The sequence below is a fragment of the Peromyscus leucopus genome, chromosome 9 (assembly GCF_004664715.2).
Source record: "Peromyscus leucopus breed LL Stock chromosome 9, UCI_PerLeu_2.1, whole genome shotgun sequence".
Taxonomy (NCBI): Eukaryota; Metazoa; Chordata; class Mammalia; order Rodentia; family Cricetidae; genus Peromyscus; species Peromyscus leucopus.
The window spans coordinates 54,442,015-54,455,029 of NC_051070.1; the positions used below are offsets into that span (position 1 = coordinate 54,442,015).

Consider the following 13,015-nt stretch of genomic DNA (forward strand, 5'->3'; position numbering starts at 1 on the left):
AAGACTTGGAAGCATTCCATTCCTTCCCTTTCAAAGCCCCTGTCTAGCTGGAGAATTTCTCTCCAGCTCCCACCAAGTCCTGACAGTCCAGGAGCCCATTTGTAAAATAAACACACAGACTTACATTATTTAAACTGCTTGGCCATTAGCTCAGGCCTATCATTGTCTAGCTCTTACTCTTATATTTAGCCCATTTCTATTAATCTATACTTTGCCATGTGGCTCGTGGCTTACTGGTACCTTACATTTTTCTTGTCCTGGCAGCTCCAGGCAGTCTCTCCCTCTCCCTTCCTGTTCTCTCAATTCTCCTCTCTGTTAATCCCGCCTATACTTCCTGTCTGGCTACTGGCCAATCAGTGTTTTATTTATACAGAGCGATATCCACAGCACCACCACAGTGTCAGAACAGGATGACAACTGGGGACTGAGTCAGGAAACATCTCTAGAGTTAGAAACAAATAAGTTGGGTTACTTTGTTACCAAAAAAACTAAACTTCTTTGGCATTGGCTAGGAAGTGGTGATGACTTGGAGGACTCTGTGTCTGGGCAACTCCAATAGAGTATCATTTTGTTAAGAAGCCTGAATGCTCATTTTCTCAGGGGCTACTTCAGTCAAGGAGATGAAAGGTATTTTATCGAACCTTTGAGCTCTGTGAGCCTGGATGAGCACGCACATGCAGTCTTCAAGGATGACCCCAACGAAGACCAGGCTAACAGCAGCTGTGGCGTGGATGATGTGTTATGGCAACAAGGGCTACATCAGAGAGTGGTCCTGCCTGCCTCCAGGCTGATTGTATGTAGAGTTTGATTGTTAATTGGTACTTTTGTTTTGTTTCCTAACCTGGGCTCTAGTCTTTGTTCTTCTTTTCATATGTGTGTATGTTGTATGTGCATGCATATATGTATACATGACCCTATATGTGTCTGTGGAGACCCCAAGTTGATGTCAAGTGTTTTCCTCCAATGATTCCCAACTTACACATTGAGTTACAGTTTCTTGATGAGCTCAGAGCCTGCCATTTTTGATAGTCTGCCTAGCCAGCTTGTTCTAGGAATTCCCCATCTCTGCCCTTTCTGTACTTGGATTAAAGACAGGCTGCCACACCTTCAGAACTTTCACAGTGGGTTTGGGGATCTGAAGTCCAGCCCTCACATTTTCACAGGGAAGGTTTTATCTGCTCAGACACCTTTCTAGTCCTTGGTTCTAATCTCAGTAGTGTTCTTGGTTCACATTTCATAGCCACTAATGAAACTAATAATTTATAGTTTTACTAATGGTAAAACATTGTTGTATAGTAATAATTTACTTAGTAGGAATTGGCATAAACTATTATGATCAACCATATGCAAAGGCTAAAAAGAAATCTGAAATATGATACACCACATAGGAGCAGACAACACTCACAGTACCTTCTGAAGCTCACAGCAATGAACAAACGTGTGAAGACTTTTCTTTCAAGGTAGAAATATGACAAATGTGTCCTCAAAGATATTCACTGTACTAGGAATCCAGTAGCAAGGAATATAAACACATGATCTATCTCTAGGAGCACTGAATATTCCTTTTATCTGGAGAAGAAGACTCTTAAAAAAGATTTATGTATTTATGTATTTTATGTATAAGTGTCAGACACCATGAAAGATGGTTGTGAGCCACATGTAGTTTCTGGGAATTGAACTCAGGACCTCTGGAAGAGCAGCCAGTGCTCTTATCTGCTAAGCTATCTCTCCAGACCCATAGAATATTCTTATATGGAATCTTGGTTTTTCTCTTTAAAAGGATCTAGGCATTAACTATTATTAAAAATATATATTCAGTTTTGTAGCCATGTAAATATCTGATACAATGTTAATACATAAAATAGAACTACTCTTTTTTATGTACCAAGCACAATATACTTCTTTTTCACTTTTTTTCCACCCCAGTTAAACACTGTTCCACCCACTGTTCATTATTCATTGTGGACCATATCTGGGGATTATTGTTGATTTCTCTTTCCTTTCTTTACATGGTATCCATCTCTCAGCTTCCCTCCACTTATTTTAGCTCTTCACTGGGTTCTCAGGTAGTGTCCCAAGATCACCATAACAACAACTTATATCTGTCCTTTCTATGTCTCCTCCGACCTTAGCAGACTCTACTCTCCCTGGCCTAGGTTGAGTGATGTTTCATTATAAATTGCATCATGTTAAAGCCTTTGTATGGCTTTCCATTCATCACGTTTAGCATAAAATTCAAACCACTGCCATGAGTTATAGATGTCTGCTTGATTCTGTCTAGTATCCCTTTCTTTGTATGTCTCCCCTATCGATTTTCCATTCCATTTATTCTGACAAAAATATATTTATGTTTTTTAAAATATCTTTGTCAATTAAACATAGAGGTTTGGGTTTTACATTTTCTTTTCTGGATTACATTCCAATTGTTTTCATTTCTCGGGTTCCGGTTTTGATGAGTATGCCTTATAGTCCAAGTCTTTAAAAGGGTAACTTCTAACTCTCTATTTTGAAATCATTATCTAATCACCCACCTTCAATCACTCATCACATCCACTCCACAGTAGTTACTTGATATGTGTACGTGCGTGTGTGCATGCATGCATGTTTGAATGTGTGTGTGTGTGTGTGTGTGTGTGTGTGTGTGTGTGTGTGTGTGTGTTGTGAGTTACCAAGCTGCTGGACAAGTAGACTTACATATCCAGTCCCCAGAGTGCTGTAGCTGTGTAGAAGGTGCTAGTAAGTACCCTGTTCCCATGGACAATGGGAGATAGGTATACATCTCACTAGACAATATATAAGAGTTCTGCCTTCAGTCATTTTCTGTTTCTGATGATGGACACATAAAACACAAGCATTTCTGAGCTTTGTCTTATGCAGGCCTGAATGTTGTAGAGTTAAAATAGTAAAACTGTCTGTCTTGATTGTCAGATACAATCTAACCTCTTCTAAGGTGATACATGCTAAATAAGAGATCAACAGAAAAACATTGTCTTAATTGTGGTCTTCCTTCTATTTCAGAAGTTGAATGACAGGATTGTTCAAGAACCTAAGAAATACATTGAATATTATTTGGTCCTGGATAATGGTGAGGTAATTAATCAGATAAATGCATCTCACAAAATTCTCGTGTGCATAACTTATTATATGAAATAGAAATGTTTGAATCCATTTAGAAATCAAGAACATGAGCCGTACAGAGAAATTATTCTAAGAAATTTATATATATAACAAAATTTACAGATGTTTCTTCTCAGAAAGAAGCAACTGACAAATATACATAAATCTCATTGTTGGCCCTATAAGTCTCTTTTCTTACTGTCTTTAGAGATCCAAATTTAGATTCCATTTAAACTCCTTCATCATGTTGTTATTGGTAAAGCAGTTAATTTATAATGTAGGATTTATGCTCTGGAGGGAGCAGTCATAAATACAAAGGCCTAGTGGAGGGGTTCTTTGGAGAAAGGCAATCTTTGGTGATAGATACTATTTAATTTATTTTCTTTAATTTATTTTTTTTAATTGTGAGTTTCTAAACAAGTGCTGTGTTTAATGCCAAAAAGAAAATACTTGAATATCAAAACTATTGGGAAATTTGTTAGCCCAGAACTCAAATCTCTATTCTCATTTTATTGGATACATCTACGATGCACATGTTTAGAAAATGGTAAGCTATGCTTTGTTCTGATTCTGCACAGTTAGAAAATCAAGAAAATTAAAACACATTTAGAATAAATAAATCCTTCATTCTATTGTGTCATGGTTTTGCTTGAGACAGAGTCTTGGTATATAACCAAGGCTGTGAAGACCATGGTCCTCTTGGTTTGGCCTTCCACTGTTGCGAGAACAGGTATACTGCCAGGCATGGCTAAATTCCTAAGAGCTGTATGCTATCCTATTTCAAGGAAGAAAACATAATGTTATTTCCAAAATGTTTTAATTTCCATTAAAAAATGAGTTGATTTGCTTTTATCTTTTAAATATTAATAACTTATAATTATAATCAGTGTAAAATAAATTAAATTGTCTTTTTTAATCTTTCAATTATTTTAATTTCTATCAACCCCTATTTCTGTCTTTTCATTGCCTTTCAGTTTAAGAAGTACAATAAAAATCTTGCTGAAATAAGAAAGAGAGTGCTTGAGATGGCCAATTATGTCAACATGGTATGATATTTTCATTAACTGTAACTTTAAACACTTTGTTAAAAGATGTTCTTGAGTGTTTCTCTGAATGAACATGAGTCCAGGAAGGCAAACCAAGTCTCCTGAGGCTAAGGCTGAAAGGGACTCTGAGGAGTGATGATGAATTTTGCTATTTCAGTAGATATTAATGCTTCTGAAAGGGCAGTTCTCAGCGGGCCAGAGAGACAAGGGCAGAGGTGTAGGGATGGTACAACTGCCTCCATATACAGGAGACTTCTGTGAGGACCAAGGCTTAATTCTTCATTATAGTCTTCATTCTGTAGCTTGTTCTGTTCTACGTTTTTTCCCCTTATCCCTTTTATACCACCTAAGACAAAGATTTCTCTGCAAGGAAAGATTGCCTCATAACCACAAGTTATTTATTTTCCAAAAACAAATTAAAATCTTTACAGAAGAAGAAATCACATTATGATCACAAGTTACATGTTTTCCTTAGAAGTCCATAAGTAGTTGAACATTTTTCTTTGTATTAATTTTCCCACCATAACATCTTCATCCCAAAGCAATGGTTCTTTTATGACTGATTAATAAAGTTTTAAGCAAGCTAAGTATGTTTCAGCCAGTTCCTTTTGTACTGGTGGGCAGCTGTTGGCTATTTCACTGTAGCAGATTTCTATCCTTAATTCTACTTTTGAGAAACTTTAAACAAGTGGTCAGCTAGTCACTTACTTTTCTTTACACCCAATAGGGTAATTTAATTTCCCTTCATAATTTTTTTTCAAGATGCATATCGGGGCCTGTGATTAATTCTGTTAAGTTACATGACCAAGGAACTCAGGCCAACCTTGGGTGTAGGGACATAATTGCTTCTTTAATCATCAGCCTGTTTTTCCACAGGCAGAATCCATGGGTCTATAATGCATGAAACTTCCTTATTCTTATTGTCCATCCTCTGCAGATCTCACATCTAACAAAGGGGAAGGTGGCTTCTAGCCTAGTTTTGCCCCTTTTGTATCTCTTATTGGAGCAGCTGGCAGAATACCTCAACCATTGCCCTCACCAACTTTACTGTCCTAACCACCTGTATCTTTTAGGCTGACTCCAAAAGTCCACTTAAACCAGAGAGCTAACTAATCATCATTGCTCTTGTAAGAATTATCTTCATTATAATCTGCAAGTAAATTACCCAGTGGGAGTGGAATTTTCCCACAACACAACACAACCACAGTATGCTAGATAGAGTGGGATCCTTTCATGTAGTAATCACACCATGGCAGGAACAGCAGGAACAGGGCAGGCAGCAGCAGGCGGGAAGAACAGGGGGTGTCCTGGAAACAGTTCTACTAGGGCTTTGCCTCTCTGGGATGTACCCAGCATAGCTTTTCTCTCCACTGGACTGTATTCCATAAATGCCATTGCTAACTTTGGCTTCTCTGATGTGGCCACCAGCATATTAATACCACCCTGTTCTAAGGACCAAAAAATAAATAAATAAATAAATAAATAAATAAATAAATAAATAAATAAATAATAAAAATAAAACAACAACAACAACAACAAACCCAAACGAACAAACAAACAAATCAAGCTTTGTTTAGTAGGATTTTGTTTCCCAAAATTAACTTAAGCATGTACTGATAACCAAATTCCAATAGAAAATTATTCCAGGGAGTTAAAGAAAAAAAGAAACAAAATAGACCCATCATGTCTGGAACTGAAGTACCTTTCTTACCTGTATTATCTCATTCAATCTTGAAAACACCTCTCAAGATGTTACTTCAATGTAATTTTCAGATGAGCATTTTGTCTGGAAGAGCACAGCAATACTCACTGTAATGAAGGAAATTCACACATGATTGCTTTTGAAAGATAAAGTGCAGTGGAAATATCAAAAGATAATCTCAGTATTATAACCCATTGCTTTTCAATGTATTCTCTTTGGACAGCTTTACAAAAAGCTTGATGCCCATGTGGCCTTAGTTGGAATGGAAATCTGGACTGATGAGGATAAAATAAAGATAACTCCAGATGTCAACACCACCCTGAACAACTTCTCTAAGTGGAGAGGGAAGGATCTGCTAAAGCGAAAGCATCATGATATTGCCCAGTTAATCTCGTATGTATGGTCTCCTCTTTGCAGTCTAGATGGTATGTACCATAGACTCTATTGTCAGAGCCTCGGCAATGAAAGTGATATCTTGGAGCATGTGTAAGATGGAAGGAGCTACACAGAGGGGAACTGAAAGGCTTTAAAGAAAATACTCAGATGGAACTTGTTGGATATGTTTTACTTTGGGTCCAAGTATTGGCTTTTTTAGATTATAAAGATAAGGCAATCTGTCATTTATCAGAATTCTGTTTTATTGTGTCTACACAAAAGAAGGACAAATTTATATCATGAAAAGAGGGATTTAGACTGTGTTAAGAAGAACTGATTTACTTTAGCCAGGAGTTAGGAAAAACTTTTAGAATCAAAGAAGTAAAAATTGAGTGTTATATTAAAACCCCACACCTAGACTATTCTGCTGAAGGGCCATTTAAAAACAAGAGCTAAAATGGATATAATGGATGAAAGTTGCATTGGACTTTGATGTATGAGATCAAGAATGTGCCTCTGCACAGGCGCATAGTTTCAGTGATGTCAGCTTCCTTAATGAACAGTGCATGACATGGAAATGGACAGCTTACATCCTGTAGAATTAATTTATACTTTGTACTGATCATAACAACAAATCAGTTCAGAATATGAGTTTAATATGAGCTTAAGTCACATATATATATACACACATTTATATAATTTATGTAATTTATTATTTACATATATAATATATAAATTATGTTTTGTATTGATAACAAACCAATTTAAAACTTATAAGTTTAATATAAGCTTAATTCCCATATATACGTACACACACACACACACACACACACACACACACACACACACACACACACACACACCATCTGGGCTAGTATGACTGAAACTAGCCAGGCTGTATTCTTCCATATACAATCTTTCATATGGCCAGCATAGACTTCCTCCAGTATAGCCATCTCAATGTGGCAGGAATTTTTAAAAGTGTTGGCTTCTCTCACATCACCATTCCATAAAGTCTAGGAGAAACCTGGCTCATCATAACCTAGCCTTAAAGTTCATATTAACACTACAATGGATGTATGATCTGAACCACATGGATGTATCTTCTTAACCACAATGAATGTATGTTCTTAACAGCAATGGATATATGCTTTTAACCACAGTAATTATATAGTCTTGATCAAAACCCCACACCCCAGTGTTGGGGAATATTATTTTAAGGTGTGTTACTTTTGTTTATGTTGTACTTGTTTAACTCTGTGAAGCTGTGTTACTGTGCCTGTCTAAAACACCTGATGGTCTAATAAAGAACTGAACGGCCAGTAGCGAGGTAGAAGAAAAGGTAGACAGAGCTGGCAGGCAGGGAGACTCTATAGGAAGAGAAATCTGGGAGGAAAGAAGGAGGAGGACATCAGGGGCCAGTGACCCAGCCAGTCACAGAGAAAGAAGGAAAGTATGATATGCAGAAGAAAAGGGAAAAGCCCAGAGGCAAAGGGTAGATGGGATCATTTAAAGATAAAAGCTGGCAAGAAACAAAACAAGCTCAGGCCCAGCACTCATAAGAAAGAATAAGACTCTGTGTGTGATTTATTTGGGAGCTGGGTGGCAGCCCTCCCAAAAGAGCAAAAACAACCAACAACATTTTGGCATACCAACGTGGTGGGTGCTTGAATATCCCTAGGGCCTGAGAAAGCTGAAAAGAAAAAAAAAGAATATATGGCTCCTGTAACTTTCTGCCAGACAGTTTCTGCTGGTCAGTGAGCCCTGGAGCAGCTAGTAGGTTAAGTAGGAACAACAAAAAAAGTTTAGAACTCGAGGAAGGTTGAATACAGTTCTCAGCATGAATGTCTGATGGGGCTCCTATCCTTCAAATAGCCCCCAGTGCTTCTCCTCACCCCTCCTTAAAGACTCTTCTCCACCTGGCTCCTCCCTACCACTTCCTGTCAGCTAGTTGCTGACTCAGTCTCCTGAGGGCAGGTGAATTTTATTTAATCAAACACATCTTTGAGTCATTAAACAAATGTTCCAGAGCATAAACAAAAGTAACACACCTTAAAATAATATTCTACAACGCCCCAGGGCCCATCTCTTTCCAAGATAAGGGTGATCATTGGACTGTGAGCACTACAGAGATGACTCACTGAACCACATGGCTGGAGAATAGCAGGCAGACACAACTACCTAGCTTGGAAGAGTGACTTCTGGACTGAGACACTCTTTTGGCAAGAGTCTGTTCCCTAAGGAAGAACATAATGAGTTCCTGAGCTATGACCTTAGTTGCTGGAGAACCTAAGTGATTTGAACTCATTCCAGAGTGGCTTCCAAGTCAGTTGAATTGCTGTATATTTATATACTACAGAGCATTGGCAGAGAAATGGAAATCATAGACAAGACTTAAATGTGTAAGTAAAGTTTAATGGAATGCTAAGAAGATATTTCTTGAAGAGATCAGAGCAAATAGGAAAAAAAAATCTCTAATTTCCTAGATGGAAGATTTACTGTTCCATTTATAAATTGTAAGTCTTATCATTTACTAGACAAATTAATAAGATACCTATAATGTAGGGATAACCGGCTAAGAATATTAAAGTCCAAATTTACTCTATTCATGGAGAAGAGAAGCCGAAATAGATAATTACAGAGTGGAGGAAGGTGTTACTTTTATTAATGTTATCAATGGTGAGAATTGATGCCACACAAATGTAGAATCAAGTATCAAATCTTCTATGATATAAAGTTAAATTGGTTACTGATATGATAAGTCTTTAAATATGCCAAAGTGCAGAAGTATAATTTCCAAATAATATGTATGTAAAATCAGATGAGGTCAAAAGATAAAATATACAGGGAATGAACAGTGAGGGAGAAATTCTATTAATTTTCTAATCTTTCATGTCAGAATCATTATTACTATTCCTTTGATGTTTAGTGGAACGACACAAGTTGAATCAACCGGGGAATTAAAGGTTTGACAAGTGCTTAAAATTCCACTAAGTAAACAAGGGTCCACACCTTGTGCAGATAGGAAAAGAACATAGGCAAAGGAAGGCACTGTGACCAATGCTAATTAGAAATAAAGACATTCCAAAAGCAAAATTAAGTTCACTAAAAACCATTAGCAAATAAATGCAATTGGTCTAAACCTGTTTGTGTTAAGTAGCAAAAATAACTCAGTATCACAAATACTTTTCAAATCTTACTATAACAAAAAATTATAAATAGAATGTAAGAATAAGTGGTTAAAATAAAGTATGAGAAAGATATAAATTAAAACAAAACATGAAATTAGCTTATAACCAAAATATTATATACAAGGGAACATTTGTTAGGACTAAAGAAAAAAAACAACAATAAAATTCCCACAAAAACCAAAACCAAACAACAAAAACCAGTTTCTTTCCTTGACAAGGAATAAATTTAAAAGGAAAATTATAAAAATTATAATAGTCATGAACATGTCATAAACATTGGATGTTCTTACATTCAAGTGCTTGACTTTCAAATTCTGTGGAAGACAGTATTAGAAAAAAGTCCCTTTTATGATTTCAACCCCCCCCCCCCAAATACTAAAGTGATGGCTGGCAATTTAAATCTCTCCAGTACTTGTTTAGAGTTCTAAATAAATTGTTTATAAAAAAGGACAGTCTCCTTATTTGTACATTCTTTCTTTTCTTCCTTGTAGATCAACAGACTTTTCTGGATCAACAGTGGGTCTAGCGTTCATGTCTTCAATGTGTTCTCCTTACCATTCTGTTGGCATCATTCAGGTCTGTTTGAAGATCAAATGTTGGTTCTATGCATTTCACAAATTCATAAAATATTGTCTTAATGAACAATGCTGATGCATCTTTAGGATCCCTGCCTCTAGACTCAAGTGTACTATCAGCCTACAGTTTTATTTTCATATAATGTGATTTTAAAGGTTTTGTTGTTATAATAAATTTGGCCACATTCAAGGAGTTGGAATATATTCCCAACTTTGATTTTCTGCACAATTGGAGTAGACTTGCTACTGTATCTTCTAAAATCTTTAACACAATTCACCAGGAAAACTGTGTAGGAGTGTAGTTTTCTTTTCATTTGGAAAGGATTTTGAAATCAAATTTCAATGATTCAGTCAATTTTGGACGGTCTGATTATCTGTATTTAAACAACCTTAGTAGTTTCATCTTTCGGGGAAAAAAATTTCCATTTATTTAGTGGGAAAAAACTGATTGATTATATCCCTTACAATCTTTGCTATATGGTGCTAACTTACAACCTTACCCCTTTCTTATTTATGATATTGATCATATGTGCCTTTTCTTTTTGTTGTGGCCAGTTTCAGTAGGTGTTTATCAATTTCTTTGATCTTTGCAAAGATAATTTGTAGTTGGATGTTTCTCTCCTGCCTACCTGTTCCCAAATATCTGGCAGCTGCTTCCCAAATAATTGATTTGGAGGCTTAATCTTACTTACAAATACTAGGTCAATAGCTCAGGCTTATTATTAGCGAACTCTTACATTTTAATTTAACAATTTAGCCCATATTCCTTATTTGCCCTCTGCCATGTGGTGGTACCTTTTTTAGTGTGGCACATTCCTCTCCTGCTCCCCCTGCATCTGCATCTGATTCTCTGACTCCACCCTTTTCCTTCTCATCAACCTCAGTTTGGTTGCCCCACCTCTACTTCCTGCCTGGCTACTGGCCAATCAGTGTTTTAGTAATCCAATTCAAGTGACAAATCTTTAGAGTGCACAAAAGGATTATTTCACAGCAATCATTGATTCTTTTAGTGGTTTTTCCTCTAAACTTCATTGACTTCTGGCCTTGTCTTAGTAATTATCTGTCCTTTATTTATATTGTATTTAATTTGTTCTTCTTTAATGCAATCAATGCCTCACTATGTATTTTAGCTGCATTGATACATTGAGTATATTTTATTTCTTTCACTTTAAATACTTCATAATTTTTGTTTTTAGACCTAACTCATATATTATTTATGTGTTATGTAAAATTGTTTATTATTATTTTTATGCATTGGAGTGTACGCTGTAGAATTTTGATTTTTGATACTTGTCTTTAGTTGATGGCTGCACCTAAACTGACATAAAAGGGTCTTCTGTTAGTGTTCTAGAATTGTCAATAATATCCAGGTAATTTTAGTGTTGTTTGGATCTGTTCACGTCTTAATGAAAAGTGGGCATTGAAACACATAAACATAGTTACTGGTTGGTTCATTTTTATCTTTCAACTTTGTAGTTTTGCTTCATGGGTTTTGAAGCTCTGTTGTTAGATTATATATATATATATATATATATATATATATATATATATATATATATATATATATATAAGTTTAGTCATTGTCTTCCTGAAGAGCTGACCTTTTATTGTCTCACAATCCTCACAAATGTTTAGCCCCGAAGTGCTGATTATTCTGGTGTCCACTTTGTCTAATGTTGAAATGGTTACACCAACATTTTGAGATTAATGTTTGAATGATAAATCCCTTTCCTTATTTGTGTGTTTTGGTGTGTGTGTGTGTGTGTGTGTGTGTGTGTGTGTGTGTGTGTGTGTGTGTAAGAGAGAGGGAGAAAGAAAGAGAGATCTGCAGCTGAACTCAACACCACTAAGAGTATGTCACCATGAGAGGTACATGCCGTTTTCCATGTTATTACCCTTAGGACTACAGTAACTACCATCTTCGAGTTGCAGGGACAATGGCCCATGAAATGGGCCACAACCTCGGCATGATCCATGACTACTTGAGCTGCAAGTGCCCATCTGAAGTCTGTGTAATGGAGCAGTCACTAAGGTGAGGGTGTTGGGGACACACTGTGTGTCCCTGGTTTTGATGTCCTGTGGTTGGTGCTAGGCTCAAGCTCATAGTCAACACTTTGTTAAAGACTTTATGTCTTAGAATTAGAAGAATTTTAATAAAAGGAAGCTTACATTTTTAAATCTTATATATATATATATATACACACACACACACACATCACCCAATAATAAGCAAAGGAAAATGTCACAGGGACAAAGGTTTGTGTGGAGAATAATCTGAAAGCAAGGGATAACCCAAGTTTGCAGGAGCCACCATTGACCAGTGTGATCCTCTAAGTCACTGGCTATGTTCCTGGAGTAACAAACACAGCTCAAGGAGCCTCTCAGTCCTGTGTCTCAGGACTCAGACACAGTGCCCACAGCCTTGATGACACTTCTATGTGAAATCTGGATAGGCAACAGCAGATAAATAAATAAATCATAAAGCTAAATCATATTGACCACCAAATATTACTGCAAATACTAAAAATTATTTACTTCATTTAATTCCATTTAATTTATAATTAATTTGATATTTGAATCCTTTACTGGTGAATCCGTGCCATATGAGCTTATCTGCACCTCTATGAATTTTTAAAATTATTTATTTAGATGTGGATGGTTGTTTCACTTGCATGTGTGTCTGTGCACCACCTATACCCTTGGAAGACAGAAGAGGGCATCCTATCCCCTAAGACTGGAGTTACAGACAGTTGGGAGCTGCCATGTAGGTGTTTATAATCAAACCAGGGTCCTCTGAAGGATGAGCCAGTGGGTGGTCTTAACTTCTGAGCCATCTCTCCAGACCCTAAACCTAATTTTTAAAAAACCAGTCATACTAGAGACACATTCTCTCTTTGGGGTTGGGGCAGCTCATCATTTTATTCTCGTGTTATCTACATGGCTCAAGCAACAAAAAAATTATTTTTACCAAATTTTTGTAAAAATTTTGTCAAATATTCCATAAACTCA

The 13,015-nt window shown here is 36.5% G+C and overlaps 1 protein-coding gene across 5 annotated transcripts in view; it reads left to right on the forward strand.

The window, feature by feature from the left end:
- LOC114702671 (disintegrin and metalloproteinase domain-containing protein 28) overlaps positions 1-13,015 on the forward strand; it is a 98,145-nt gene that overhangs the window by 14,787 nt on the left and 70,343 nt on the right. For all 5 annotated transcript variants that reach the window (XM_037208426.1, XM_028883168.2, XM_037208429.1 and 2 more), the window contains exons 6-11: positions 601-793; positions 3,019-3,090; positions 4,092-4,163; positions 6,089-6,258; positions 9,923-10,007; positions 11,908-12,038. In XM_037208426.1, coding sequence (XP_037064321.1) covers positions 601-793; positions 3,019-3,090; positions 4,092-4,163; positions 6,089-6,258; positions 9,923-10,007; positions 11,908-12,038 — 723 coding nt within the window. The remainder of the gene's footprint in view (positions 1-600; positions 794-3,018; positions 3,091-4,091; positions 4,164-6,088; positions 6,259-9,922; positions 10,008-11,907; positions 12,039-13,015) is intronic.